A 27,986-nucleotide genomic window follows, 5' to 3' on the forward strand; every position below is an offset into this window, starting at 1 on the left:
AAAGAAGAACAAATGTTACACCGGCGCAACAGACTAACTCTCGTCTTCTGCAAGACAAAGTACACACTTTGTCAAGATTCTTCTCCAGGTTGTGGTGGTACAAGGACGCCACTGTAACTCAGAGCGGAATGGAGTAAAACTGCAGCTAAGTATGTCAACGTCAATATTTCTGTGTTGTCATACTGTTCTTATCCGCTTAGTGGTGCCCCGGACCCGCAGAGGTGGAAAATCGGCGTTTGCGGTATACTTTGGAGTGGTGGACTGTGGGCTGAGTTGTTGATAAGGATAACTTAGTATGAAATGGCTCAGCTTCTATTGCGTCTAATCTTCCTAAATGCCCAGGGCAACATAACTACTACTGAAACACTGTTCATCGTCGACGTCATCACCATAATTTGTCGACGATGCGGGCCACCACCACTGCTTTCCACTTTTTTCTGCCCAGCGCTTATCTTCGTGCTCCTTTCCAGGTAAAACCCATCACCTAGTGTCCAAATACCGTTCATATTCTAGGTGTAAACGTAGTCATTATTTGATGCTGTACTGAGGCGATTTTGGTGCAAATGAGGAAACTGCACTCTCTCTCTACTCCTGTGTCCGTCTAAGTCCATCATGTGACTAATACCCGCCTCTCCACTCCGACTCTCGTGTCCGTATATCACATCACCGCGCTGTTTGTACACAACAGCCGCGACGATAAACACTACTAACGAGACGAAGAATCCGGAGGTGAGACCGGCTGCTACAACGACTGTGGTGAAGGGCACGGTGGACTCCTTCAGGGTGGCGTACGTTGTGTGAGTGTCCTGTCCTTCTTCCGTGAGTGGTCCAGATCCTTGGACAGCTAGGGATGATAACAGTGTTGTACAGATCAATTTACAGTGCTTAAAATGGCCCTATTCAAGACAAAAATGTACTTTTTAGTCAGAAAGCCTACACAAGTATTGGACATAACCAGTTTTATACTCACGTTGACAGTCTGGAGTAAAACCAGTTGGAGACGACTGGCCTGGAGGACATTGGACTTCTGTACCTGTGTTAATGCAGAAAAACAAACGGTTGTGTAGAGTTATTTATTTATCGTTTTTAAGTTACCTATTTTTATTTAGCTATCTTTGTAATTTCACCATTTATTTATTGCGGGGCTGATGCCATTACAAACATATTAGAAGGAATAATCTGTGAACTATTATTTTTAGGGATATGTAGCTATTGATATTTCTATTGGTATATACGTATACAAGGTTCTGTTTTCACTGTTTAAAAACAAACTCACATTTATTGCACGACACACAAGAATCACAAAACTCCTAGGTAGGTGACACTTATTTATAAAACGGTACTGTCGCCATAAATATTACGTATACGCTACTACAAACCTAACATACCTGCGCAGTAGGCCATGCCACACCCGCGTGTTCTGTTGAGGTAGTAGACGAAGAAGTCTCCACAGTTCCTGACCTGGATTCTGTCGGGGAACTGGCAACAGTTGCGGCCCACGTGTGCGCAGGCCTGGTGGACGACAACACAAATATGAGGGTCATATTGTTTTGATTCTTAAAATCAATTCATTTCCATGACTAATCCTGGGAGAAATATGCCATTATGAAATTCCACGGACTAACGTTCTCTAATGCCACAGAGGGATTAAGGTTTCTTTTGTTTATTGAATAATTAGGATTTATTAGGTTTTATTCTATATTAGGTCTTATTCTATATTTATTTTTGTATTTTGTTCAATAGTTGTTGCTATACATTGTACTATGTGCAATTGTCGTGCAGTAAAGGTCTTCATTAACCACGAAGCATGTTTAATAGTTTTTAAAAAATCGCGTATACGCCCCCCCCCCAAAAAAAAGCGCAGCACCCCAAGAAGTCTACAAAAGAGGCTACCTGAGTCGCCCAAACCTCACATGTACACAGTCTACGTTGTATCACATGCTACTTCTATACTAGCTACATGCACTGTACGTCTAAAATGCTGGTTCATTTTCTACATCATGTCTACTTGATCTACATAAGAGGCGATGAGTCAACACCCAAGAGCAATGTTGAATCTAATAGACGTGCGATCAATAAATACGCGGCAGTAATGGAGATGAAGGGGAAATGCTTCACACGTGGTTATAACAAGATCATCAATTGTCGTCTGATGTTTCAAGTATGTCTGAGGGGAGAACTAGAAGGGCGGTTTAGAGCGCGTCTAGATTTTGGTGGTTTGTTTTCTCTTATTGTTTTCAATATTTTTCTCTGCCAAATTTCTTGCTCAATATGTTTCGTTTTCCTGTAAGAACATTCGTACTGTGTGAAATACGAGAGTAAAATATCTATAGGTTTATGTGACTGCCCTCACACCGCCATATATAGATCTGAATCAATAAAATCAAGAGATGAAGGAGTTTTGCGTACGGTTGCCTGTGCTATCTGTCCGGGTTCCTCAGGATGTGTTCCCATCATCCACACCGGACCCGGCGTGCCGCACGAATATCTTGAAACACACGCGGTCGGCATCTGTCCTCCGGCTGGAAAAAAATTTCAAAAAATCAATTCACCAATTTTAATACTGATCAAACGATGTCAATCAGGTCACCGAGAAAATTCATATTCTGATAAGAGTAACACATACATCGAATCACGTGCCCGAATTGTATTTGAGGTTTGCAATGCTTGTAGATAATCGTAAATCTAGATGTTTGCAGTTACATGTACTTTATGACACAACCTTAACCCTTTGAAAAATAGTGTAAAGTGTTTTTTTTTCAAAAAGACTCAACATTTAATACGCTCAATGATTCGTTATTTTGATTCGTCATTTATTCTCTACAATACATGGAAGCATATGCATCTTCTGCATAGCAGCAGAAAACGTTATGATACGATGGAAAGCGTAACATGAGCAAAGCGATGAAACAGAGACATAGCAAAGGACTTTTGAGTCATTTTGACCCTCTATGGCCGGCCAACTCCTCTGGCCAATTGAATTCCCTTTTAAGACCGAATTGTACCATTTATTTAGCCTGCAAAGGAGTCTGGTGGAGACTATACTTACCGAGGCTGTGGAACCTGTACCAGCCCCTGCGGAGTCCGGAGTCGCACAGCTCGGCCTCTCCAGGAGACAGCGGGTAGTTTATACTCCTCCTCGGCTCGTCTATGGTGGTGTGAGACAGACACGGGTCTCCGGCAATACACCTCACAGCAATGCCTCATAGGATAGAAGAACGCAACTCTCTATCAAAATATTTCATATAATTCGTTTTGATAAAATTCAGCAACTTAGTCATTATAATCAAAATAACGTTATACGCAGAACACTGAAAGCCATAATTATGCAAACCATTAACGTTGCATAATACCATATAAATGAGGTATGGATGATTCAATATGTCACTTTAATAGAGCAGCGTATTCAGAATCCGTGGGAATGATATCCGGATTTGCTTGGTATTTAAACCTATTATTTATAGGATCTTATAGCTGCTGAATATCTATTACAGAGTCTCTTTCGTCTCCAGTCCGATTCTCCATGCTATTTTCCGCAGAGACTCGGCGCACTATGATAAGTTTGAATGCTATCGCGATAACCTTGGGCTCACGCGGCCGCGCCTGTTTACTGAGTATCAACACTGCAGGGCTTCAAAAATATTTACACTGGCAGCAAGCCATTACTGACACGGGCATGATGTACGTGACTATCATAAAATATCAAACAATAAAACATTTTCAACGCTGTCATTAGCGAACAACGGCAAAGATTTATGTTTTTTCGCGGCAATTGTTCCAGCCAAAAAAACGGACGTTTTGATAGGGACTAACTGCAGGTGACCTTTGAACCCCAGGGATCCAGTTACATGTTGTTGCGCTGATCCTGTGACCGTTTTCAGAGGTACGTAAACACGGGGTTGTTTTCATGAATGTAACAGGTCATTTATTAACGTAAAAACGTCACAGCCTAACAAGCCAAACATACAGTGTGAACGACGGTGGTACTGTTGTTCAGAGGAACGTAAACACACTAGGTTGTTTTGAATCTATCTCACCTATAAACGGGTCATTTATAAGCACTATAAACAACACGGGCGGGCTGGCTCTCCTCTTATGCATGAAGCACTATACTAGTATGTAAACGAATGACACATATGTTAACACGACGTGACGCATGCCAAGAAGTCCCCAATCTGGGTAGAATTTAATAATTACCATATCAGCCACAAATGGAGATTGGTTTCTAGTACCGAACCTTCACCATTAAGGTTAGAGTACCAAAGAAATCCACTCCTAGGCTGATGTTTTCTGAATAGCTCAATGATCGACGAAAGGCGTAGTGGTACTCACCTAGGAGTATTGGTCCCAGTTGGAGGAGGCAATAAGGTGCCAAAGGCCCAAATACGACGGGGAACTCCATGTTAGGTCAGATTTACCTAGATATCGCACCTACATCGCTGGAAGGCTGGTTGTTTCAGAGGAAGAACGTTCTGTTGGCATATCCTGTCAGCATTACTGGATCAGCACAGTGTACCCAGCGGAGAGTGACGTCACCACGGCAGCCGGGGTCAGACGTACCGAGGACATTCAACATGCAGGGATGTGCCATTTGTGTAGAGGGGGGATGGGAGGAATATTTTTTTCAATACAAGATGTCCTATGGGCAGGAAAACATAATCTTCCACCTGATGTTTAATAGGAATATTGTAGTGTTTTATTTCAGAAAAGCTCGGCAGTCAGAAAACACTATGGAGAAAAAGGGAATGAAATTTGGATTTAGGCAACTATGTAAGTTATTGATTAATCATTAATGACTGTTTCGATTCGATAGGAAGACATTTATTGGAGCGAAGTTTAAAAATAACTGAAAATATAAGAAAAAATTAACTTTTATTAGTGAGCTTGTTGTATTATACAGCTCTGCTAGTGTGGATACATACAGCGATTAGACCCTGTAACCCTGGTATGACGTTATGTGCTCTGTGTATAACTGCTTTGCCTAAACTTGAGAAATGTACAGACAAAGTATATCTATGTTACATGTTGTTCTTACATTTACATTCTAGGTATACGTTTGGTAACTCTTGGCGCATTTTATATCAAAATGTTACGACCTCTCCCTGTCTGGGACCGGTTTTGATCGATGGAAACACAATTAGCACGTGCGAGTGCCTTCTAATTTGATAAATGTGGAATTATCCGAAAGCCCATTTGACAGAGGTGCCAAAATCGTTACTCGAGGGCCAAAGACGTGCTTATCGACGGCGACGTGCCATCTGGTGGTTAGAATTGTCAAGGTCATTGGCAATTCGTCCTCATAAAGTTGCATTTGAACGGAACGAATCTAATGTAGCAATGCGTTCTAGCTGCCAAAACAAATTGACAGACCACAGAAACTTTGAACGCTCCAATTGGCAAAGCAGGGCAGCCGCACGCAAACTTTGGGAAAAAAGCACTTGATTTTCATATCTTCCAACGTCTGCTTTCATATCTTAAAAATGATGAGTCCAAGCGGGGTTCGCAAGAAACGTGCAGATACAAGACTACATATGGTCTACTGCATCATATTTTGTATCATCTAAATAAAGAACGTCGCTGTATGTATGAGACCAGATCTTTTATTAAAGACCATCATTCGTACATAAAGACATATACACGGTGCAATAAAGAGCAGGGAAATCATTCACTGCTTGAGTCAGAAGTAGATGAACATTGAGAATTCGAACTATGACAATCATCACACATCATAACGTAACCATAACATGTTCAACTGAAAGTTGATTCTCTAACGTAAAGAACATTGGTTCAATTTACATACAAACAATAACCTAACAACGACAAGCACCACAGGTAGTTAACATAACAAAGTTAATTACAAAATAAAGAGTTGAATATCATTTTAGAAACCATGAAGTCCTGTTATGATTTCCAACTGATGTAACGTTTGTAGTCGACATGTCAGAAAATGTCGGTGACAAAGACGACCTAAGCTTGCTCCTGACCTATCTTGGCTATTCTCGGATAAAATCTACATATAACTTTTCAAAAACTAGTGAGCCTAAAGAAATTCCAGGTAGAAATGATCGGATCACACAGAATATCTAGAGCAAGACCGAAGATACACAGACTATGCTATCTTTTGACCGCAAAGGATGGAATGTTATATATGAGATTCTGCGTTCATTTTTATTGGTTTGGTGGAATTCCTATATTCGAAACAATTTCTTTTGGTAGGAAACGTACTTACTCAGTGCCCTTGGCTTGATTGTAAATGGAACAAAAACGTAAAGTGTGTCGGTGTCATATTTCAAGTAGCATCAATCACGAACATCTAGTGCATGCCTTCATGCTCATCAGTGATAACAGTACATTGACTGAAGTGTTGAAAATATCTATGTATGTTGTATGTTAATCTATCTATCAGTGTAACTGACAGTGTGTCGTTTGGTTATCCAACAATATGTGACAATTGTATTCTCTTAACATACTATCACTTCAGAAGACAACCACCTTACCATTTGTACATCGTCCTGACATCGTATTCTGATTTGTGAATAGTACTGCAACCTTTATGTATGTGTAGGCAGATGTTAACGTGTTTTTATAAGCTGGTTCATGGTTTAAGTTGCGCATGCACAGTGTGATGCATTGATTTTCATTGTTGGCATTGCAAAGAAGTTAAAACAATTTTAACAGTAATTATTCCACAATATTGGAATGTGCTGAAGTACTAACGTAACATCGGTTATAATGAACAACGGTGCCATGTGATCTGTCCGTTTACAGCTATATATGGCAATGATGTTTTCATTTGATTTCCTAACTAATCAATGATTCCTGTTTTGGTTTCGATTTTGAAAAGACAGGAAATGGAGGATATGAATGTGTATTGGTACATCGACAAAGAATATATCGCAGATTCGTCCCTGGCATTGACCGATAGGATGGTCGAGCCATATGAAGCTACATTATAGGCCCTCCCATTATAGCCTATACTAAAACTACACACTACACTTAAAGATATGTGCTACAAATTCTCACCCTCTCGGCGGCCTTTACAACATGTATTTCTGCTATTACCAGATTTGTTACACAGATTCTTGTATTTGTGAACATTGCTTACAGACTCCTATTATACCACTTCGACTTGGCTATCTAGGGATGACAATTTAGAAGCTTATGGATAATTAGGCCTGTCGTCACGTTAAATGATCCATTGCATGTTCACTTTTCCTGTACATTTTGCCTAAATGTTTTAGGTAAAACTATCGTTTTGAGGAATGGCATGGTCACATTTGTCTTTCTAGGACGCCGTACGATTCTGTTGTAGTATTTTGAAGTAGGCTGTGACAGAATCAACCATCGCTAAGAATCTCAGGCAGCTTTCTCCCAAGCATGACTACAGGATTCTGTATGTTTATCCCAAGAGTGTGCGACTAGTCGACTTAAAAGGCCCTCAGTTTGCGATCGTACGACGGTCGTACGACGTATGTGACTGGGTACTAACTTCGAAACTTGAACCTGTGCTCAATTCGCAAGATAAAAATACTTCCAAACACCTTGCGGACGCCACTTGTCACATCAGACTACAGACTTGACTCAACTTGTTACGACTATTGTGTTTCGTCTCAGGTTGAAGAACGTCCTCGCCGCTGCCGTCCAGGAACATGTCGTTGTCGACCATGGCCCTCTTCGCCTCTTTCCTGTTCTTCTTCTCCTCTGAAGCATCCTTGCACTTGTCTTTGGTCTTGGGTTCCTGAGCCGCCAGCCCCTGAGGAGCGGGGATGATGGTCGAATCGGAGGAGTCGGAGTCAAACTCAGCGTCCTCGTCTTCGTTCTCTCGCCGTATCTTCAGCCAGTAGGTTTTCATCTTCCCCTTTCCCTGCACGTAACAGCGGAAAAACATTGGTTTGGGTCATACAAAATGCTGAGTCGTATCGTCAATACTCCACCTGCGTATGTGTCTCAATATGTGTGTCTGCCGTGTTAAATTTGTGTCTTAAAGTGGGTTTGTCTGTGTCTTATTGTGCGCGTTTGTGCGGCTTTGCCTTCTTGCTATCGTTTTCATTGAATCACGAAACGCCAACAATACAATGCAAGGAATGTGTGGGGCCTAGAATAGATACATTCTTCACCTACCTTAACTGAAATGAGTCCCCTCTCTTCAATAATGTAGGATGTCTTGAGGTATCTCCTGGCTGCTCCGGTGATCTGGATAGTCATTGGCTGTTGAATGATGTACAAAATGTCGTCAGGGGCCGCAAAAGAGAAAGGATTAAAAACTGAATGTACGAAAAAGAGACGGCAGAAAGAAAAAAGGAAAGAACTTCGTCATGATAGCAAGGTCGTCGTACGAAGTCAGCGCTGCGAAGAGGAATATAGTGCCCGATCAAAGATTGAACCATTTCCCTCTATCAGGGTAGGCTGAAGTAAGTTTAGTAGAATGCACAGCAGATACTGACCGCTCCAGTGCTTTCCATTCTGGATGCTGTGTTGACCGTATCACCAAACAGACAGTACCGCGGCACCCGCAGTCCCACCACACCAGCGACAACAGGACCAGAGTTCATTCCTGGGAAAATGTACATTTTATGACATTAATAACAGCTGAAAATGTATGTTATAGTATCTAAAGTTTGGTTCAAATTGTAAACACTGTCGTAAAGACTTGTGCTGCTAATACCTATCCTGATTTTGATGGTTTCGCCGTTGCATGGGTCACTCAGCTGTCCGATGGCGTTCAGCATGGCCAGAGACATATCCGCCACGTCGAAGGCGTGCGCTTGGGTGGGGATGGGCGCGCCGGACTCAATCATGTACTCGTCTCCGATCGTTTCCACCTACGGAAAGTACAGGGGCTTGAAGTTTAACTTTGCCTTCGCTAAGTTAAGTACGCCATGAACAACTAAATACTAGTGCCAGTTCTAACAAAAGATTGTATATGTTGCTTGTATCAAATAAATTAGACCCCCGGCTAGCCGGCTACATTCATCGTAGAATCACCGTACCATCGGAAGCATAAGGAATTCTTGGGCAGTCACAAATTCAGCTGTCTGGTTGTCTAAAAGGCGGTCTTAGGTCCTTGTCAGTGGTTGTTTCTGTCACAACCTCCTTGACAATCTTACGATATCAAATCGTACGATTACCTACGACAAATGTTTGAGACCTTCGGGACAAATCTATGATCACCAGAAACTAGAATTACACATTGAAGGCAATGGCAATACCTTGAAGACATTATACTGTTCCGTCAGATTGTCGAAGATGGTGTAGGCGTCGTTGAGAAGCGTCACCAGCTCCATAGGTTTTACCCGGCTGCAGATGTCCGTGAAGCCCACGATGTTGCAGAACAACACGCTCACTTCTTGGAAGATCTGTGAAACGTTACCAGGTACGTCTTAAAAACATTACCAGATACGTTTTAGTGAAACGTTTTTGTGAAACGTTAAGAGGTAAGCTTTAGACTACCTAGCAAGTACACAATAAGTTCAATACCTATGTGCTCTTTGCTAGGAAAGGGTCACAGATTTTAACGTAAGAAAGTCGACATGAAGCTGAAGCAAACGAAAAGGCAATTCATTTAGAAAACAAATACATATAAAATACCTACAAATAACATGGCATTAAGCGTTGTTGAAAGCAACACAAACTTGAAGTGACACAACAGATATAGATACTCAGAATACGCTACTGAAGCAACTAGTATCACTATTATCACAACTAGACAGACAACCGAACAACTTACATCGTTGACTGCTGGTTCCCCGTTCCTCAGTCTGTCCGCGACGGCCTTGGGAATCATGCTGTACAGCAGCTCGTCTGCCTTTTTCTTCTCTTTTTCAATCTTACTGACCAGCTCAGTAAGTTCATCATTTGTCTCGGCTTCCTAGACAACCACAGGATTTGATATCATCAGAATTATATCCATTCATACATATCCTTATCAGCAAAACGTACAACTACAATGATGTAGAAAAAAGAATACAATAAAGCTGAAAACATGTAAATTCAGTCTTATCAGTCAGACCTTGTTAACGGCTAGCTTTAACTCGACGGATGGCTGGGTGCCGTTGATGACCATCTCCCTGGTACAGTCGTGCATACACAAGTCCGTCAGGTACAGTCCGTAGTTGAACAGATCCTCCAGGTTCTCCATACTAAGTGAACACATATCAGCGTATGATTCGGAAGTGTCGAAAACTAGTTTGATTCCAATTCAGGTGAACGACAACACAAATATTTTCATCAGCAAATGTTACAACTACATGTACACTGATGTAGAAAAAGAAAACAATAAAGGTACATGTACAAACATATAATGTCAAACTACTTGTACGGCTTGCTGTAACGAACACTGACTGCACTGTTGCTTCTCTGGATATGCTGCACGTCCACAATAAAATTCAAAGAACGTTGAAGGATCTTACACTGGTGTGCCTACAAAGAGCACGGCGTCCCATTCAGGCATGTACTTCATCTGTCCCTTCAGACCGAGATACTTGGACGTCGGTTTGGACGGCTCCACATCGTCCGTTTTGTCCACCAGCCCCATCATGGCATCGTCTGGAAGCATAGAAACATCGTGTTTTGGTATCAACATCAAACTGCTAAGAAAGAGCATTTTTTTAATTTCTTAGTCATGGTGAAAACGTCTCGCCCCATATAAAACAGCGATAAAGGTTATCAGCAAACCAGGGCAATGAAATTCGTCTGAAAAAATTACCCATCTTGTTCTCGCATTTTGATGCACGGAAACGTCATCTGACGTCCAAATGCGGTGCAACTTTGGATTCTGACAATACTTTGACCACAACCACGACTGAATTGTAGCTCCATATTGCCCTGCACAACTGTGGTTGATTCAAATATGTCCCAAAGGACACGTGCATTACATGTGTATAGATCTTCATCAACATGATATAACCAAATAGTGTTTAGATGCTGTTAGCAGCAAAGTATGAATTCTTAACTGTGAGTGCTTTCGTCTCACCTGACCATCCCAAAGCTGCGTCTATCATTGGTGCATGGTCAGGAAATATAGTAGACATAGAAATATAAGAGCATAAGAAACTCAAGACATGGTCAGATGGACAACAGACTCAAATGTACAACACACAAAGGCAATAAGCATGCACGAAAATGGATTATATTGATGCGATTGTTGAAGAAGTTGTGGCAAACTTTAAAATCATCAAAGTTGCCCAAGCAATGCGTGACAGACAACGAAGAGTAGCAAGAGAGTCTTTGGTGATATTGTAGTCTGAATTCGGTAAGGCAGAATGAGTGTCCAGAACTCTGTGGCAGAATATAACGTTTTATTTATGATTCCAACAGGCTTCGATAGAAGCACTATGTATGGTTTTTTAATAGTTGTAGGTACTTTTCATTTGAAATCTTTGTTTGAAATCTGATCCAGTCCATGCCCTTTCTCACCATATAATTTCTTTATTTCTTTTCCAGGGTTAGCTTGAAGTTTGACTTTAAATGATTCACGCTCAATTCAAGTGAACATGGCTAATACATTTATTCATTTACATGCAGGGCACAGTTGGATGTTTTGAGAATCAGTTGGACAACCAAAAGAAAAACGCATTTTCAACACCTCATACGCCGTTTTTGTACCGAGCGATTTACTCACAGTTGTTTCCAAGACTCCCTTGCTAATTTAGCATAGCCCAGACAACGTTATAAATGCACGTCACATTTAGGTTATGGAAACGTGTAAACCACTAACTTGAATTTCCACTCCACTTTAGTAAATCTAAGACCGTCGAGAAACCTGAAAACAATGATAAAAACGGCGGTTGTTCAAGTCATTTTCTACAGAATGGACAGAAATTCAACCTTCCCGAATTGAAATATCATTGCTCTATCACCAGCCCACAGAAGTAGTTGAATCCCTTCCCCATGAAGTTAAAGTTGTCTATTTACAAGCTGTGACTACATCTGTGTTTTAGTTTCACACTGTCAATTACAAAAGATACAATATTAAAATGTATACATGCAGCTTAGTCAGTGTTATCGTGTGTATTTTGGTAATTGTACCAATGAATAGAGGGGGAAATGAACGAAATTCTTAAGGACAGCCTTACTGAAATGAGATATGACTATATCATAACAATCATAAGATAGCAAAAAAAAGAGACTTAACTTACAAATGATTAAAGAAAGAACAAGAATACTCATATCATTGTCTACGCATCAAATAAACAAGACAACTTACCGGCCTTTTTGTGTCGGTTTGAAGTTTGTTGAGATGAAGGTATCTTAACATCCTCATTCGAGTCGTCCTCTAAGTCACCTGAAAGCAGAAATGACATCATGCTCAGTATGCCAATGGTCACCCCTAAAGTTCTGTTGGAAAGTGTCGAAGTTGACAAACAAGTGTTAGGAAGGACAACTTCATCTTCATATTAAACAATCACTTTACACAAGTGATATTCCCACAAACCACTTGTTAACTGATACGCCTGCAGCTGAGGATCCGTGGACCCGTCTTTCAGTTCGGGTGCGTCAACAGGAACGGGTACGATCTCCGGAGCTTTCAGTGTCGTTGCCACTTGGGCTTCGCTGCGCTCCCCTTCCCCAAGCTTGGTGTAGCCTACAACTTGAACGGCATACGATGCGCCTGGTTCCAAACTACTTACAGAGATTTCCTAGAGAGAGTTAAAAGATATCATTGTCAACCACAAGAAAGTCTGTAACATGATTCAACACGTTGTTGAGAAAATAAACATTTCTGAAGTTGATGGTGAGACAATCTTAATGAACATGGAAAGTTTTGTAAAGGTGAAAGATCCCTCTCAACTGAAAGTTGCCATTAATACGAAATGTATCCCTTCAGGAAACTGCGTGTTCAAACAGCTCCAAACATGTATTTATTTTATGCAATTGTTTCAAAGAAGTGAAAATACGTGAAGCATGAGCTGCTAACAAGGAAAAGCAATTCTGCCAACATCACAACATCATAGAAATGCCAAACCAGCACATATCATATCAAGCTTGCAAGAACAAAAACGTACCGTTGTTTTGGTGTTCCACACATCTACACGCATCGGTATCCCCACGGCCTCACCAGTGGGCGTTACTTTCTGGTAGTACACCTGTGGCAGAACAGAGTTATACGGACATCAGCCCAGTTTAACCATGAAATCCTTTAGTGGAGAGGGGGTATTATCAAATGATACAAACATGTCCAGAAACTTCTAGTACATTGTCTCTACGTAAGACGACTGTCAGTCGATAGTGTAGGAGATATTTTTCAGTCTACAGACTAGTTCAGATACCCATGGAACAACTGTGGCTTCTCATACCTGATACCCGTGGATCTGTTGCTGTTGTGTGAGGGACTTGGGCGGGTTCCATTTCACCTTGACAGTCGTTGAATCGATGTTTTCGATCTTCACTCCACGAGGTTTGTTGCTCTTACTAAACACTAAGAAAAAGATGAAACCGTTGACATTACGACTCAGTTTATAGGAAATGGGCCAAGACTGTATGTGGAAACGTTAGTAGAATGAAATTAAACTTAACATTTTAGTACAGTGCATTATAGGTTTTATTAAGATTCGGTATCCATAAAGGCAATTAGAATCCTACGTTACCAGCAGTCACTATCACTGTGAGCAACTGTCTCTTCTACTATGGCAAATTATAGTTCTGGTTCTGCTATCATTGACTGCCATGGTTAGATGCACTAAGACCCTCCCGAATACAGGACGATACTGCAAACCTAAGAAAAACAGTTTTATTCCATCCATCGCACATCATAAAGCTCGTAACTATTACGCTGAGAACTGACTGGCACAGCAGGGACTAACCTTTCTCCTTGCTTGGCAATGCGACATTCCTGCGTTCTACCGGGCTGTCTGAGATCAGTTCGAATATATTGTTGGAATGCAGCAAAATCTTTGGGAGGACAGAAAATGGAGAAGATTAAACCCTCAACAGAAGCACATACGAACACAGGTAGTCTTTTATAGTCTTTGACATTTTGATATATGATGGTATGGACAAGCTACACGTAAAGGTGTTTACTTACGTTGTCCCAGGTGAATTCGATGTGCTGTGGTCGGACGACGAAGAACACATCGTTCACTCGCTCTCCTAGCAGCTCAGGAAGAACCTCTTGCAGTGCGAGTCCCACTTTGAAGATGACCATGTCCCGTCCGAATACGATGTGAAACGGGAAGAGCTTGAAGAAGGTTTTGCTTTTGACAGGATAGACCTCGTTCAAGTTTTTGGGTGGTTTGAACGCCGGCAACATGGTAGAAGTGTTGTCATAGTGAACTCTGAAGTGGACGAGAGTGACCCCTGCATTTTCTTCTAACTTAACTTCTTCAGACAGTACTTCAACTTTTACGTCTTTTTCGAAGAACTGCTTGCTGAGCTGCTTGAGAAGACCCCTCACCATATGTAGGAAGCCCGGCCGCTTGCTCCGGTATCGCACTGTGATGCCGGTACTGGACTCTTCTTGGCAGGAGAAGCTGGGCGGCTTGATCTTCGGGTATTTGTAGCGGTAGTATTCATGAACATTGTCCAGACCATTCATAAAGGAAGCGATGTTACGGCCTAATACTTTAAGAACCTTTTCGTACCCGCTACGCATGTAAAAGTTCAGAAGTGATACGCCAAGGTCGTACATGAGATCTCCCTGCGTTTCTCCTGTGTATTCGCATGCTGCTGTCGAAATTCTCAGAAGGAAAGTCTCTGGATACGATTGGTTGAGGACGAAGCTGGTGGCCCTGATACCCGCTCTTTTCCTGATGTTCCTCCATATGTCCACACCGTACACTCTCTTGAAGAAGTCGTGGATGTTTTCCAGCAGAAGTCCATACATGGCGTATACTTGGTATACAAGACTGACCGACCGAGAATGCAGTCCCTGAGTCTTCTCGCTCGCTCTCTCCCGCTCTGTCCCACCGTCCACTCTAATGGAACGGTACCACTAGGGTCGCTGGGAACGCACAGGCTGGTGCATGCGGGTAACGTGGCCTGCAAGGCTGCAAGGACGTCATGATGGTCTGTAAACAACAGCAGCCTCGTCCGTTGCCCACCGCTGTCGGTTACCCTCGTGGTATCCTGGAATCAGGAATGCCCCTTTTGGGGCCTGTGGGACGAGAATTGGCATATTGACGCAAGCGTAAGCAACATTCCACGGCCCTCGAGATGGCCAACACCATGTCTCCAGGCGGAATCTCAGCAAGGGGAATGTTAATTTTCATCCCGTAGGGACAATCCAATTAGTTGCCCTTGTAGGAGCAAGGCGACCTTGATTCCCTGGGAAAAGCGACATGTGCCACCCAGATGTGATCCAGATGAACTGGACACTGCACACCAGGACTGGGGCGCTTCGCTCATCTTGTCGGCCCTTCAACAGACAACCCTTTAAACCTACACTGAAGTTCCGTGGTATTTATCCTAATTTGCCTCAAATATATCTATTAATCTAACCTTAAATAGTATACATGTATAACATTACACTGCACGACGCTTTTCAAGAGTTCAAGTTTTGGTAACTATGTAGAGAGACGTTCATCATCGCTATGGAATTTGATGCTAAATGACGATGTGTTTGTCCCAAACATGGACATTGTATTGCCACATTTTACCGTCTATAGGTAGGTAACGTCAATAAGATCCAAAGGATTACTGCTATTTTGGGTTCCCGAATAGGTTATAAGGAGCGGGTCCTACAAACGCGCGGGTTTCTGATGAGATCAAACAACGAAGTTAGCAAAAAAAGAAGATGGCGAACAACTATATCTTTGTGCTAAAGTGTTGTTATGCAATGAGGAAAAAGTGTCAGATTTGTTAGCAGACATATAAGCGCCTCTATTCTTCGCATTACCTGATCACGTGATAGGCACACCTTCATCTATGACGTGAACAGTAACCAATCACGGTGTAGTAGTACTTCCTCCCTGCTATTTGAATTTCCCACCATGAACATATATGGACACGCGAGCTCATGAGCCCTTGAATTATTCCAAACGAGTCTACTTGATAAACAATAAACAAATAAACAAACAAACAATAAACGACAATCTCATTTTTATGAAATATCTAAGAAATATCTTACAAAATAGATAAAGTTACGATAACAATTGAGGCTTATGCTCTATATTGTACTTTTAATGAGTAAGTTTATTCAGGTGGCTGTATATGTTCTGCTGCAAATTACGTCTTTAATTTAAAGACGCCTCAAAACAACACCTTGTGCTAAGATCACATCAGTTTCCATACCGGGATCGTGCAGGGCTGTTTGGATGAACGAAAAGTGAACAATTCGTATCATGAATGTACACAAATACTGCTTATTACCAGTTAAAAAAAACTTTTTTTGTTTTGTTGTCTTTTATACATGTATCATAGCTTACGTTCACGTCGAGCCCCGGGCCGGAATCGTGACCTTTACATTATAATGATATACCCTTGATTAATAGTCAACGAATAACGATGGCCGAAGTGACACTTTTCGTGATCAAATTCACACTGATGATTCGTGGATTGTCAGAATTTCGGACCTATATCTGCCGCCACATGTCAGTTTGTGTAGTTAGCTCCGTATGGTACTTGTACGTGTTTTAAGGTGTGTGTCGATAAGCAGGATATCTTGCTCTCGAAAGATATTTTGATATCTGCAAGCTTATTATTTGATATGTAAAGTCTAGCTGTAGGGATTTATTCCTCCCTTTATTGTGAGGTATTGGATACATCTACAAAGATGCGACTAACTGTTGCGTATATACTTGTTTTTCAGCCTATGAGCTGTATATTGTTGCATATTATCAATACCTTCAGTAATGCTCACTGAAATAAAAAAAGAATTCAACACGCCACATCTTCATTTTTCACGTCAAGATTTATTTAGGATACAACAACACAAACATCATGAGTCGTACTTATACAGTGCAACGAAGTTATGTTCTACCACATTTCCTAAAGATGTCCAATATCCACACACTAGCTAAGCAGGATTCACACATAATGCATTCCTGCACATACTCATTATACAAAAACAACACCCTTGTCACCAACTATCAAACACCATAATTATAAACATGGATGGTAATCAAATATGTAAGATGTGCTAAGAACTGTTCTTTCACGTAAGTGCCTCGGAGATTTCTTTGAATTAATTTTGTTCACTCACAGCAATACATGTATTACATCATTAATCCTAAGTAATAATCCATTGCTCAACGTACCTAAGAACTGAAGAGTTCAGTGATGTCCAAGAAAAGAGAACGATGGGCGGGGGAGCAACAAGGAAGTTTGAACGTATAATGCAAGGGGTGGCAAAACATGCACCTGACAGTATTCTTAAACGTATGTCTTTATACTTCAATCAACCTTTCATTATACAATTCAATACTTGATGTTTCACTCGCCCATCACTCCTTTCCCTGTAACATGCCTTAGGAACGCGTCGTTTTCCGCAGTATATACATTTTGCAACACAGAACCATTTCTTAGCAATGTACATTTAGTAAGATCTTTCTTTATATGCACATCTCAAAATGGCTGTTAATCTGATCTCAATATTTCGCCGCATTTTGTTGCAAAGAAGGTCCCCTGACATCCTTCGAAAGATTTCATAATAAAAGTCCCTAGTGTTGTCTTTAGGTTCATTTTCACGATTATGCTCGTGGGTCTACAGCCCAACAAACCTGCCCAGTGTTCCTGTGCATTATTAGCATATTTTGCACACCATATTCACTCAAGATTAAAATAAATGAAAAAAGCCCTTCCGGATAAATGTAATTTAAAGACTATTGTATTAGGCACTACTAAAGTCTTAACAGTACTACCTATGATTTCGCATATACATCTTCCCTACATAAGATGCGACTGGACAATACACGGACCTATATTGTATGCTGCATAGCGGTTTTTGGTCAAGATTGACTAAAACTACATGGAAACAAAACACGTTCGTCATCATGACAAAAACGCCTCATTAACACAGGTTTCGAAGCCCTCTAATCTCCCACTTTTAAAACCCGACAACCTGGTTTCAGCGAAACTGTGACGAATAACTCTAGACAGCTCGATCCTCAAGAAATGGTACGCCCCAAATTCCATGACATCATAGCTAGCAACCCTAGGCTCTGTCAAAGCAGCGAAAAACGTGGCATGGATAATCACATAAGGTTTGGGCCACAGCCTCTAGAACATTACTAGAACGCCAGCACAACAAACTGCAAAGAGGCCCTTAATGCCGATGCAACTCCTAACAGCATTCAAAGATGGTTGAGACCACTGCCCTACCTGACACCACAAATAGAAGTTAAGGACGTCACAGAGTCTGAGGGACAGCTAGAGGAGCATCGTGGAATTTTGCAGGAAAATGTGCTAAAGGACAGCTAGTGAAAGCTCAGTTAGGACGCTCTTTTGAATCGATTCACAGCTTCTGCCAATAGTCCCCGTCTTCCTGCAACGTGTTGCTTTGGCGATGTAAGCCCAAAGTCATGACCAATGCTTTAACGAAGTAAAATGCTAGGATTTCGGATAAAAGTTCATACTTTTGCCAAATATTCATAGTTTCATCCTTTGTCGTCGCCACAGTCCACGTCTTCCTATAAACAAATACCTCCAGAAGCCAGAATTGGTTGAACAACCTACCAGAAGACCTTGGAGCTGAAGGACCCGACAGTACAGTTTGAACAAAATACGCAAAATAGGCAAGTAGCACAGACCAAACAATGAGTGCCGACATATTTAGATCGTGAAATTAAAGCTGCCAAAAACTATGTTGTCCCTCGACATTACCCATCATGCAAACAAAGTAGCCTGCGATCAATAAAATTCTCTATCATGATTTTTATGAGTTAAAGCAAAGAGATGCTGTCCCAGTCCTCGTCCTGTCACCCGTAACATTCAGGTGTTGTTACATGGTGAAAAATTGGTATAACGAAAAGGTCATAAGTACAGGATAATTTTTTTATCAAAGAAAGCAGCCAAGGGACTCGTCTGAATATCTGGCAGTGAAACAGTTTTGGAATTGTATATTTGCCGGGAAGTTAGTCATACATTGGTGGATAATGACACATCTTCCGTGTTTTAATTGTTGAATTTTTTAAGTCAACAAATATGCTAAGGTACTCTAAACGTACTCTATATACTTTAAGTTCTCTTTAAAGTTTAAGTCGGAAGTGTTTTTGGAGAAGGGCTAGTAACATTCCCTGGAGAATAGAGGTCTCTTTTGACTCTGCAGTTACAATTATTTTTGTAATTTTAGTCGTTATCCATCTTCCTAGGCTACTGTGTGTAATTCTAGCTCCCTTTAAATGCCACAATGTCTGCTTCGTAGGTACGTTCAACGTTATCGTGGTGTATACCGCAAACAAGCATCGGTGTGAGCTACCCGCTCTAACATATAACTGGTGGTTGGAGAGGCTGACTCCACTCTTTAAATCTACTCTATACTGAAACGGCCACATCACATCACAACCAACACCATTACCAGCTGGCTAAGACAGCGTCGTCCATTTTACAAGAGTTACTCAAACCGTGTAGTGAAGATCATGTCAGTATTGCCACATTCTAACCTATACCGAAAAGTTTCCTTTTCTTATACTGGTCATTCTATATGTCAATGTTCGATTGCAGTCAGTTTTGTAATATGCCTACAATTATGTCCTTCTGTTATAAGTTATTTTGGGCTATGCTTTTGATAAATGTCCGTGCTAGACAACAATGAGAACCTTTCGACCTGCCAATGTAACAAGCCCATGCAGGAATACTTGAGTTGAAAAGAATGTCGTAGCTAAGACAAGGCTAACGGAGACGATCCGACCGACGGATATAACGTGTAAAAAGTGGTGATTTGTTGGCTGTACATCTCATTGGATAAACTACACTGTTTTACATACAATATCATCTTTCACTCGATCAATGAGCACAGCTCTAACAATGTATACACGTGCACCAGCAAGTCAGTGGTTCGTAGACACTTGTCTCATTAGTAAACACATTTCTGTTTGTTGCTGTTGTTACTCTTATCGTTACCATCATCTCTTACAGTTGTTTAAACCCGTAGAGAATGTGGTTTAGCCAAAGCCTGCTGGGTCACCTAGAGCAAGGTGCCATAATACAGTGAAAGCAGATGACTTCCGGGTTTTGGCAACACGGGTACACACTTCCTTGGCGATTAAAGTAGGACGCAAACTTTACTTTGTTTTTCCCCGTCTAGGCTCTGGGACTCCTCGTCGCTGTTGTCGGGAGAGTGCTGACCAGAGTAAGACCCACCCTTGCCCTTTTTGCTCTCAAACTTTCTGGAGCCCCCTGCCTCCCGGGGCACCATTAACCTGGAGCTTTTCTTGCCACTCGTGGTATTATCCGAGTCATCTGAGGACGACTCTTCGTCTTTCCTTCCGGCTAGCCAGTAGGTCTTCATACGGCCTTTACCCTGGAAGGAAACAGCGTTTTTGTATTGGAGATCAATCAAGACAATTATGATGAATGTCTCTTCATAGATTATTCCTTGCTTATGAATGATATCTAGAAGTAACAGTATCAATTTTTTTTGTTTTGTCTATAGCCATTAGTCCCTATTTAAAAGTGGTATCAGTTGAAATATGATTTTACATTACATTGATGTGAAGTATAAATAAATAGCTGTATTATGTATGTATTGACGTAAAATGACTTGTGGATATCGAACAAATCTTACCTTTACGGTGACAACTCCTCTCTCTTTTATGATGTATGCCTTTTTCAGGCACTTTTTCATATCCTCGGAGATGTGTATATGCATGGGCTGCAATTGGGAATGAATAGATTCACCATGTTAATACTTCTCTCAATGGACGTACTACATGCAGTGTTATATCTTGCGTCTTATGAATAGTTGCAACAGGTGCCTAGATTGCACGAACAGCTGTAAAGCTTAGATGTCATGAAACCCTATAGGTCATTGATAATTATTACAATGATAGTAATACAAAAAAATGAATACCATACTCACCAACCCTGTACTTTCCATCCGCGATGCTGTATTAACTGCATCTCCAAACAGGCAGTACTTCGGCACTTTGAGTCCCACCACCCCGGCAACTACAGTTCCAGTATTCATGCCTTCAACCGAAACATCGAAAGATAACTGTCAGCAAGTATTACCCATACCGAATAGCTTGTATAGTGCACATATCCACATACAACGTTTTTGATATAGTATCAGTGACAAAAGTAGCAACTTTAAAATGTTGAAAAACAGTGATTTGTAATATTTGTCAATGTTCACTCACTGACCTATTCTGACTTTGATAGGGTCTCCTGTCGATGGGTTCTTCGTAGTGCTGAGAGATTTCATCATATCCAGTCCAAAGTCAGCCACTTCAAACGCATGGCTCTCGTTCGGGATGGGAGCACCGCTCTCTACCATGTACTCGTCTCCCACTGTTTCAACCTAGAGAAAGGCAAACCACACACATTCATTTGTGGATTAATTAGGGCAAGTCTGCTCTGGTTTAAACTATTACTTCCGAGTACGGAAGTACTTAAGTTTTGGGTGGCTGAAATCTCCGATTTCTTGTCACAATTACGCCCATTCCCAAGCAATGATACATCTGGTACGACAAATCAGCTACGTATCATCAATATCAATACCTACTACTTATCTGCAGTCTGGACAGATCCTGAGTTTTCAACCTATCCATTAATACCCTTACGGCCTTACCACAATCTTTCTTCAAATTGATGACCCACCTTGAAGACATTGTGTTGCTGAGCAAGGTCATCGAAGAGCGTGTGACATTCGTTGAGCAGCGTCACCAGCTCCATGGGGCTGACCTTACGGCAGATGTCCGTGAACCCGACGATGTCCGCGAACAGGACGCTGACCTCGTGAAATATCTAACAGTGGAAACAAAATAGGTGATTTCTCAATCTGAGGTGAGATAATGGTAAACTATTAGTGTGTGTACGAACCAAAAACGTTATTTTATGAACCCACTGATAACTTGGTGACAGATCTTACCGAACATGTATTGAGAGCAGCTTCTCCGTTCCTGAGCCTCTCGGCTATGGGTCTCGGAATCATACTGTACAAAAGTTCATCAGCTTTTCTCTTCTCTTTGTCGATCCTCAGGACAAGTTCGCCCAATTCGTCGTTGGTTTCAGCTTGCTGAAAAAGTAAAACCAGGGCAAATGAATTAACCTATAATGTTTGGAGACATTATGTGTAAATGTTTACAATCTTTTCATCTCCAGGTGCAGTGACTCTGTATCGATCAGCAGAATTACTAATATCGAGTTAGCTAGATCACAGTCGAGTCGAGCAAAAGACTCGACCTCAAGTACTGAGATGGGGACGGTATAGACTTCCGATTACCCCTGACCCCTTGCTGCCATCACGTGTCTGGGAGGTCATGAAACTGAATAAGTGGGAGAGTCGATCTGCAGAGGGCCGCATTTAGGTACCGGTGGTTTGTGTATATTTTATGATAATATAACTCAGTTACTTCTTCTTCTCCTTAAGCATCCTCCAACAACTTAAATAGTGTATCAATGATGGGGGATAAGTTACCTTATTAACAGCTAACTTCAGCTCCACTGAAGGCTGAGTACCGTTGATGATCATCTCTCTTGTGCAGTCGTGCATACACAAGTCGGTCAGGTACAGTCCGTAGTTGAACAGATCCTCCAGGTTGCCCATCCTGTGACGGTAGAAACACTTAGCGAAACCACAAGCTAACCCAAACTACAGACCCTGTTCAAAGGTACTTCTAAAATGACTGATTGTTTCAAACTTTAAAACATATCAAAAGAACAGCTTTGCTTTGTTTTGTTTGCAATTTGCCTTCGGGCAAGTTATTATTATCATATAATTGCATGGAGTAATTAAACGTAAGTGCGGTTGACTTACACTGGCGTCCCCAGGAAGAGCACCGCGTTCCACTCCGACACGTACCTCATCTGCCCCTTGAGGCTGAGGTATTTACTTTTACCAGATTTGTTGGCTGCAGTTGGGTGTAAGTGCTTGGCATCTACCGGATGCCTCTCATGGGGGTGGGCGTCAGCTGTAGGGGAACAAGATATGGACCCGAGGCAGTTTCAACATGACTGAAGTGGCCAGTAGATGCCAATCAATGGCGGCCAATGGTTCAATGAATATAAGATGCAATCATCATGGATCGGGTACAGAGCAGGCGACTGCAAGTTTCCTCCACTTCTCCTTGTTGCTAGCAAGGTCAGAGATCTGCAGGATGTACTTTTAATATAGTACCTAAATACATGCAGGTGCACTACGTTCTGCTAACGTGCTCCTAAGGGTTCTGTAGATGTCAATAGATGGTTCAATAATGATACAGTACCTAAAAACACAGTACCTGGAGAACGGAAAGGCCGTGCAATGTCGTCATGGACCTCGTCAGCCCTCCCTCCGTCCTCCTTGTGAGCTGCAGCGCGGTTTTCGGCCGGCAACTTGGTCACCTCGGGCACGATGTTGGCTGGGGCTTTCAGGGTGGTGCAGGCAACCTGGGCCTCGCTCCTCTCCCCCTCTCCCGTCTTGGTATAGCCGACTACTTGAACAGCATAGCTAGCGTCTGGATCTAGGCCTCCTACCGCCACCTCCTAAGGGACAGTTACTAGACTGACTAGATATTCGACACAATGTTGGTAACACTCTACAACATCAATGAATTGCGAGCCAAATTTAGACCGATGATTACTGTACCACATTCATGCAAATCAAGGGACTTCATTTTAAAGTTGACCCTGTATTGTCTATTAGTTTACACAATTATACTAGATGTGACATCGAAATTTCATTTAATTTACTGCCATCTCTACGTCTCTTCAAGCATCTACTGATACTACGGATAATAAAACTACAAACCAAGCAGGCCTCATTTAAGTTCATACAAGACTTTGACATACCAAGCATGGTATGTGATTTAGAAACGCGCCAAACACTGAAAAGCGTTTATAATTGACAGGATGGTAGGATGAACTGAAGACAGTGTGGTGTCTTATATTTAATTGGCAAGCTTTCTTATCAGTAGCCGGTCACTTCTGCAATAATTGTGGAGTTCCTATGCACAACAAGTCTTGTCCTGTGTCCTTAAATCATTAAGGACAAATTATCGGACACTCTTCGAACTCACCCAGTCATCAGCGTTGTTGGCTGCTTTTGGCTCGGCCAGGTCGGGTGTCAAGAATAATAAAAAAGATTCTTCTGTTACATAATAGAAAAGCGTTTTCGGAGAGAAGGGTAGATGCTTTTCTCAGGTATCAAGCTTGCTGGGTGGTGACAGATATAAGACAAAGACGCGTAGTAGAGTGTCTCAGAAGTTCGCAATACTCCGGGTTTTCTCATCGAAACAGACTAAACCAAAACGCTGAATTTCCTCGGAATGTATGCGGCCCAATGAGTTCCATTTTTATGGCATTGTGTGTTTCTTTGCTGTGAGGCTGCAAAATTTTGAGACAGTCTATAAACCAGCGCTTCAGCTACCGTGGTTTTGGCGTTCCAGACGTCCGCCCTCATGGGCTCCCCCACAGCCTCGCCTTCCTCCGTCACCTTCTGGTAGTACACCTGTGTGAGTCAACACATGTTCTTCCTTTTAGCATCGAACAGACCCAAATCCAATATTCAAGACGCCATCTTGAATGATTCTGGTCGCTTAATCGCAAAGTTGATTACAATATTTCCTTTTTTTTTTCAAAAAACTTGGCCAATGTGTAATTGGTTTGGAAGATTGTCATGATTCTGAGTGAGTTACGAGGCTGTGATGTTGCGAGGAACACACAAAACAATTTATACATACAAGGCAAGAATCGGCAGAGCGGGCATGAGTGCCAAGAGATAAAAGCAGTGTACTGATAAATAAGACTGGAACTTTGGTCTTTTCACAGCGTCCAATCTACAGTATCAGAGGACGCTTCATCTGTGATTGGAAAACGTCAAGATTCATTCGCGATAGAACATAAACGATGCTCGTAAAACATTTGTAAGCAGATACTTGTGTGTATATATAAATACCACAATGCAAGCACTCACAACAACTCTATCATATATCAATAAGACGATGTGTCGAATATGGTGACTTATGGCGATGGATGTGTAAAATGAAGAGAGAACGATAACGCACCTGGTAGCCGTGGATCTGCTGCTGCTGAGTCAGGGACTTGGGAGGCTCCCATTTCACCTTCACCGTGGTGGGGTCCACATTCTCCACACGGACTCCTCTCGGCTTGCTGCTCTTACTGAACACTACATGTGGGGATCACAAAGTCACACATAACAAACACATTCAGTCCTTCAAAATTCCAAAAGGGCATGAATTACAGATTGATTGCTTTCCTTCAACAGAACCAAAGGGCAGAACCGCTCTTAGTGTTGTTTTAATGGCTACGACATTCTACGTTAGTATACTGCTAAGTCATCAAAATATATCAGCAACTATGCTATAATTATGAACATACTATGAAGTAGATTTTGCATATTCGCTGAATGGAACTGTATCATTTTTTAAGGTTAGCACATTCCTGTTAACAAGATGGCAATGTGATATGAAGTGACTGACTCTGTTCTTTGCTTCCTCTGCAGGGAAGCGCGAGGTTCCGTCGCTCCACCTGGGCTGTCTGAGATCAGCTCGAACACGTTGTTGGAATGTAAGAGTACCTGGGGACATCATCATTTGGATGTTACAACGAACAAACATTCAAACATTCGACATTATACAGCACGATTAATGAAAGGCAAGGCGAAGGGAACTGTTACATGATGGCTCTAAACATCACAGATGAACACGTACAGATAACACATGCAATATATAGTATCCTTTGATGATGTCAAGCTACCATAAGGAAAGGCATAACCTTGCTTTCATTGTTAGGCCTTCAACGGTAACTATTTTTTCAGAATATGACAATCTATTTTAAGAGTGGTACTTTTGATAAACGGTAAGGATACGAGGATCTTCCCTCAACAATCATCAAATAATCGTCAACACGTTATATGAATAGTTGACCAGATATGTTCAAATGTAGTCAAAGCTTGCCTCGGTCCCTTAAGCTTTTCTCGAACTCATGTACTCGCCTGTTCCCCCCACCCCCACCCCCAATGAACACTATCTACCCCCAGATGCAGATGAAGAGAAACTTACATTGTCCCATGTAAACTCGATATGCTGTGGCCTAACAACAAAGAAAACATCATTGACACGCTCGCCGACCAGTTCAGGCAGGATTTCTCGTAACGCCATCCCCACCTGTCAGAAAAAGGAGTCCCGTTGGTTTACACTATTTCACAGTCCAGTGTTTACAGAACGTGACCACCGAGCGACTTAGGATTTGACAGATTACTACCGACTGGACATGCATTAATGGTGTTTGCGTTGGGTGAAGTCTTAACTTGTATCTTTGCATTTAAATAGAAAACAAAATGTACGATGGTATCTTCCCTCACACAGTATCTTAGGCGGGCTTATAGGGCACTCGAGGTAAGTATGTCACATTTAATTCTTTCAATCGTGTGTACGTAATATTTGCATGCAAAATGAAATGATTTCGTGCGCAAAATGATTAGTGGTCAGATTCATTTTTTTTAAACATTTCAATCGACTGTACATAATATTTGCATGGCGATATTTCAGTCTTAATGTATACGAGATATCAATGCAATGTACTAAGTGTGCAAAAATATTTCATACACAAATAGCCATTTTAGCCCATAGCGTCTCAATTGGCTTCTTCAAACATACCGTCTACTATTACTACTTGGATACTGTACATGCGGGAAATACATGTATGAAGAGTCACCTACCTTAAATATAACCATCTCTCTGCCAAACGCAATGTGGAAGGGAAACAAGCTGAAGAAATGATGGCTCTCTACGGGAAAGATGTCGTCCAGGCTCTTTTTTGGCTTGATTGTGTAGGTGGGCATCATGCGGGCTGTGTTGTCGAAGTGCATGCGATAACGTACAAGTGTCACGCCCTTGTTCAATTCCAGTTTGAGTTCTTCTGACATCACTTCGACTTTGACATCTTTTTCGAAGAACTGCTTGCTGAGCTGCTTGAGAAGACCCCTCACCATGTGTAGGAAGCCCGGCCGCTTGCTCCGGTATCGCACTGTGATGCCGGTACTGGACTCTTCTTGGCAGGAGAAGCTGGGCGGCTTGATCTTCGGGTATTTGTAGCGGTAGTATTCATGGAGGTTATCCAGTCCATTTATAAAAGATGCAATGTTTCGGCCGAGTACTCGCAATACTTTGTCGTATCCACTTCGAGAGTAGAACTTTATAAGAGATATGCCAAGGTCGTACATAAGATCGTCCTGCGTTTCTCCCGTGTACTCGCATGCTGCCGTAGATAGACGCAAGAGGAAAGTCTCGGGGTACGACTGGTTCAGTACAAAGCTGGTTGCCTTGATGCCTCCACGGTTGCGGATCTGCTTCCAAACGTCCACACCATAGACCCGTTTGAAGAAGTCGTGAATATTTTCTAAAAGTAAGCCATACATGTTGGCAAAGTTCTTCCGTACAATTTTACGAACCGCTAATCAACAGAACAGTCTCACCCTTCTTTCGTAGCCCTGCCCTTCTCTGCCTGGTGCCTAACGTGGATGTTTAGTCTGGCTACTCCCTGTCCATGCTTACTCGGTCATCGTTGCTTGATGAAAAATTCCTACTCGTCGCTCACAGACTATTGTCCACAGGCGGTGGAAAGCAGGCACATACCACGTACGTGGTAACGACGGTTCTGTTGTGACCCTGAGCTTTACGTAAAACTGTGACCAGAGCGCATGACCACACACACAAGTTGGAGGATTGGCTCTTCTCCGTCAGCGGCAATTTGGTAGTAAAAATCATGCAGATGCAAACGGGTTGCCTGGCAACTATCCCTCTTGGGGACATCCAGTAACGATAAACCATGGGAAATAATGAGAACCGCTACAGTGTTTTCTCACGAAAAAGTAAATAAATCCGGTTCTCCTCGTGATGAAGCAAATAAAACCGGTTTCGCCACTTTTAACATCCCTACACTCGCTGGAG

General features: G+C 41.9%; 2 protein-coding genes, 1 long non-coding RNA gene and 1 pseudogene across 3 annotated transcripts; 1 reads left to right on the forward strand and 3 right to left on the reverse strand.

Annotated features, from left to right (window-relative positions):
* Positions 1–3: 3 nt before the first annotated feature.
* Positions 4–4,548, reverse strand: LOC109471509 (oncoprotein-induced transcript 3 protein-like). The gene is made up of 6 exons (XM_019770846.1): positions 4,333–4,548; positions 3,050–3,202; positions 2,410–2,522; positions 1,389–1,512; positions 971–1,033; positions 4–844 (listed from the first exon to the last, which is right to left on the reverse strand). Exons 1-6 carry the CDS (start codon positions 4,400–4,402, stop codon positions 510–512), a joined length of 858 nt encoding a protein of 285 aa, XP_019626405.1. The 5' UTR covers positions 4,403–4,548; the 3' UTR covers positions 4–509.
* On the forward strand, positions 3,863–25,685 carry LOC109471610. Its single transcript, XR_002140313.1, has 3 exons — positions 3,863–3,883; positions 9,237–9,373; positions 25,538–25,685. It is a non-coding gene; the product is annotated as an uncharacterized LOC109471610 (long non-coding RNA).
* LOC109471587 (soluble guanylate cyclase gcy-31-like) lies at positions 5,585–15,052 on the reverse strand. The gene is made up of 16 exons (XM_019770936.1): positions 14,024–15,052; positions 13,803–13,890; positions 13,296–13,417; positions 13,005–13,085; positions 12,434–12,638; positions 12,206–12,283; positions 11,717–11,761; positions 10,973–10,993; positions 10,410–10,545; positions 10,010–10,139; positions 9,728–9,868; positions 9,210–9,356; positions 8,666–8,822; positions 8,445–8,554; positions 8,122–8,208; positions 5,585–7,864 (listed from the first exon to the last, which is right to left on the reverse strand). Exons 1-16 carry the CDS (start codon positions 14,819–14,821, stop codon positions 7,559–7,561), a joined length of 2,652 nt encoding a protein of 883 aa, XP_019626495.1. The 5' UTR covers positions 14,822–15,052; the 3' UTR covers positions 5,585–7,558.
* Positions 19,231–27,830, reverse strand: LOC109471586 (annotated as a pseudogene).
* Between the last annotated feature and the right edge of the window lie 156 nt (positions 27,831–27,986).

The sequence above is a fragment of the Branchiostoma belcheri genome, unplaced genomic scaffold (genome assembly GCF_001625305.1).
Source record: "Branchiostoma belcheri isolate BF01 breed outbred unplaced genomic scaffold, Haploidv18h27 scaffold25, whole genome shotgun sequence".
NCBI classification, from domain to species: domain Eukaryota; kingdom Metazoa; phylum Chordata; class Leptocardii; order Amphioxiformes; family Branchiostomatidae; genus Branchiostoma; species Branchiostoma belcheri.

Excerpts from the sequence above, each read along its gene's own strand:
- LOC109471509 (XM_019770846.1), bottom strand. The coding sequence starts at position 4,402 with ATGGAGTTCCCCGTCGTATTTGGGCCTTTGGCACCTTATTGCCTCCTC. Across the intron at positions 2,523-3,049 it reads GTACAGGTTCCACAGCCTCG|CCGGAGGACAGATGCCGACC; the intron begins GTAAGTATAGTC and ends ATTTTTTTCCAG. Across the intron at positions 1,513-2,409 it reads GACAGATAGCACAGGCAACC|GCCTGCGCACACGTGGGCCG; the intron begins GTACGCAAAACT and ends GTCGTCCACCAG.
- LOC109471587 (XM_019770936.1), bottom strand. The coding sequence starts at position 14,821 with ATGTATGGACTTCTGCTGGAAAACATCCACGACTTCTTCAAGAGAGTG. Across the intron at positions 12,284-12,433 it reads GGCGTATCAGTTAACAAGTG|GTGACTTAGAGGACGACTCG; the intron begins GTTTGTGGGAAT and ends TTCTGCTTTCAG. Across the intron at positions 10,546-10,972 it reads CGCAGCTTTGGGATGGTCAG|ACGATGCCATGATGGGGCTG; the intron begins GTGAGACGAAAG and ends CTATGCTTCCAG.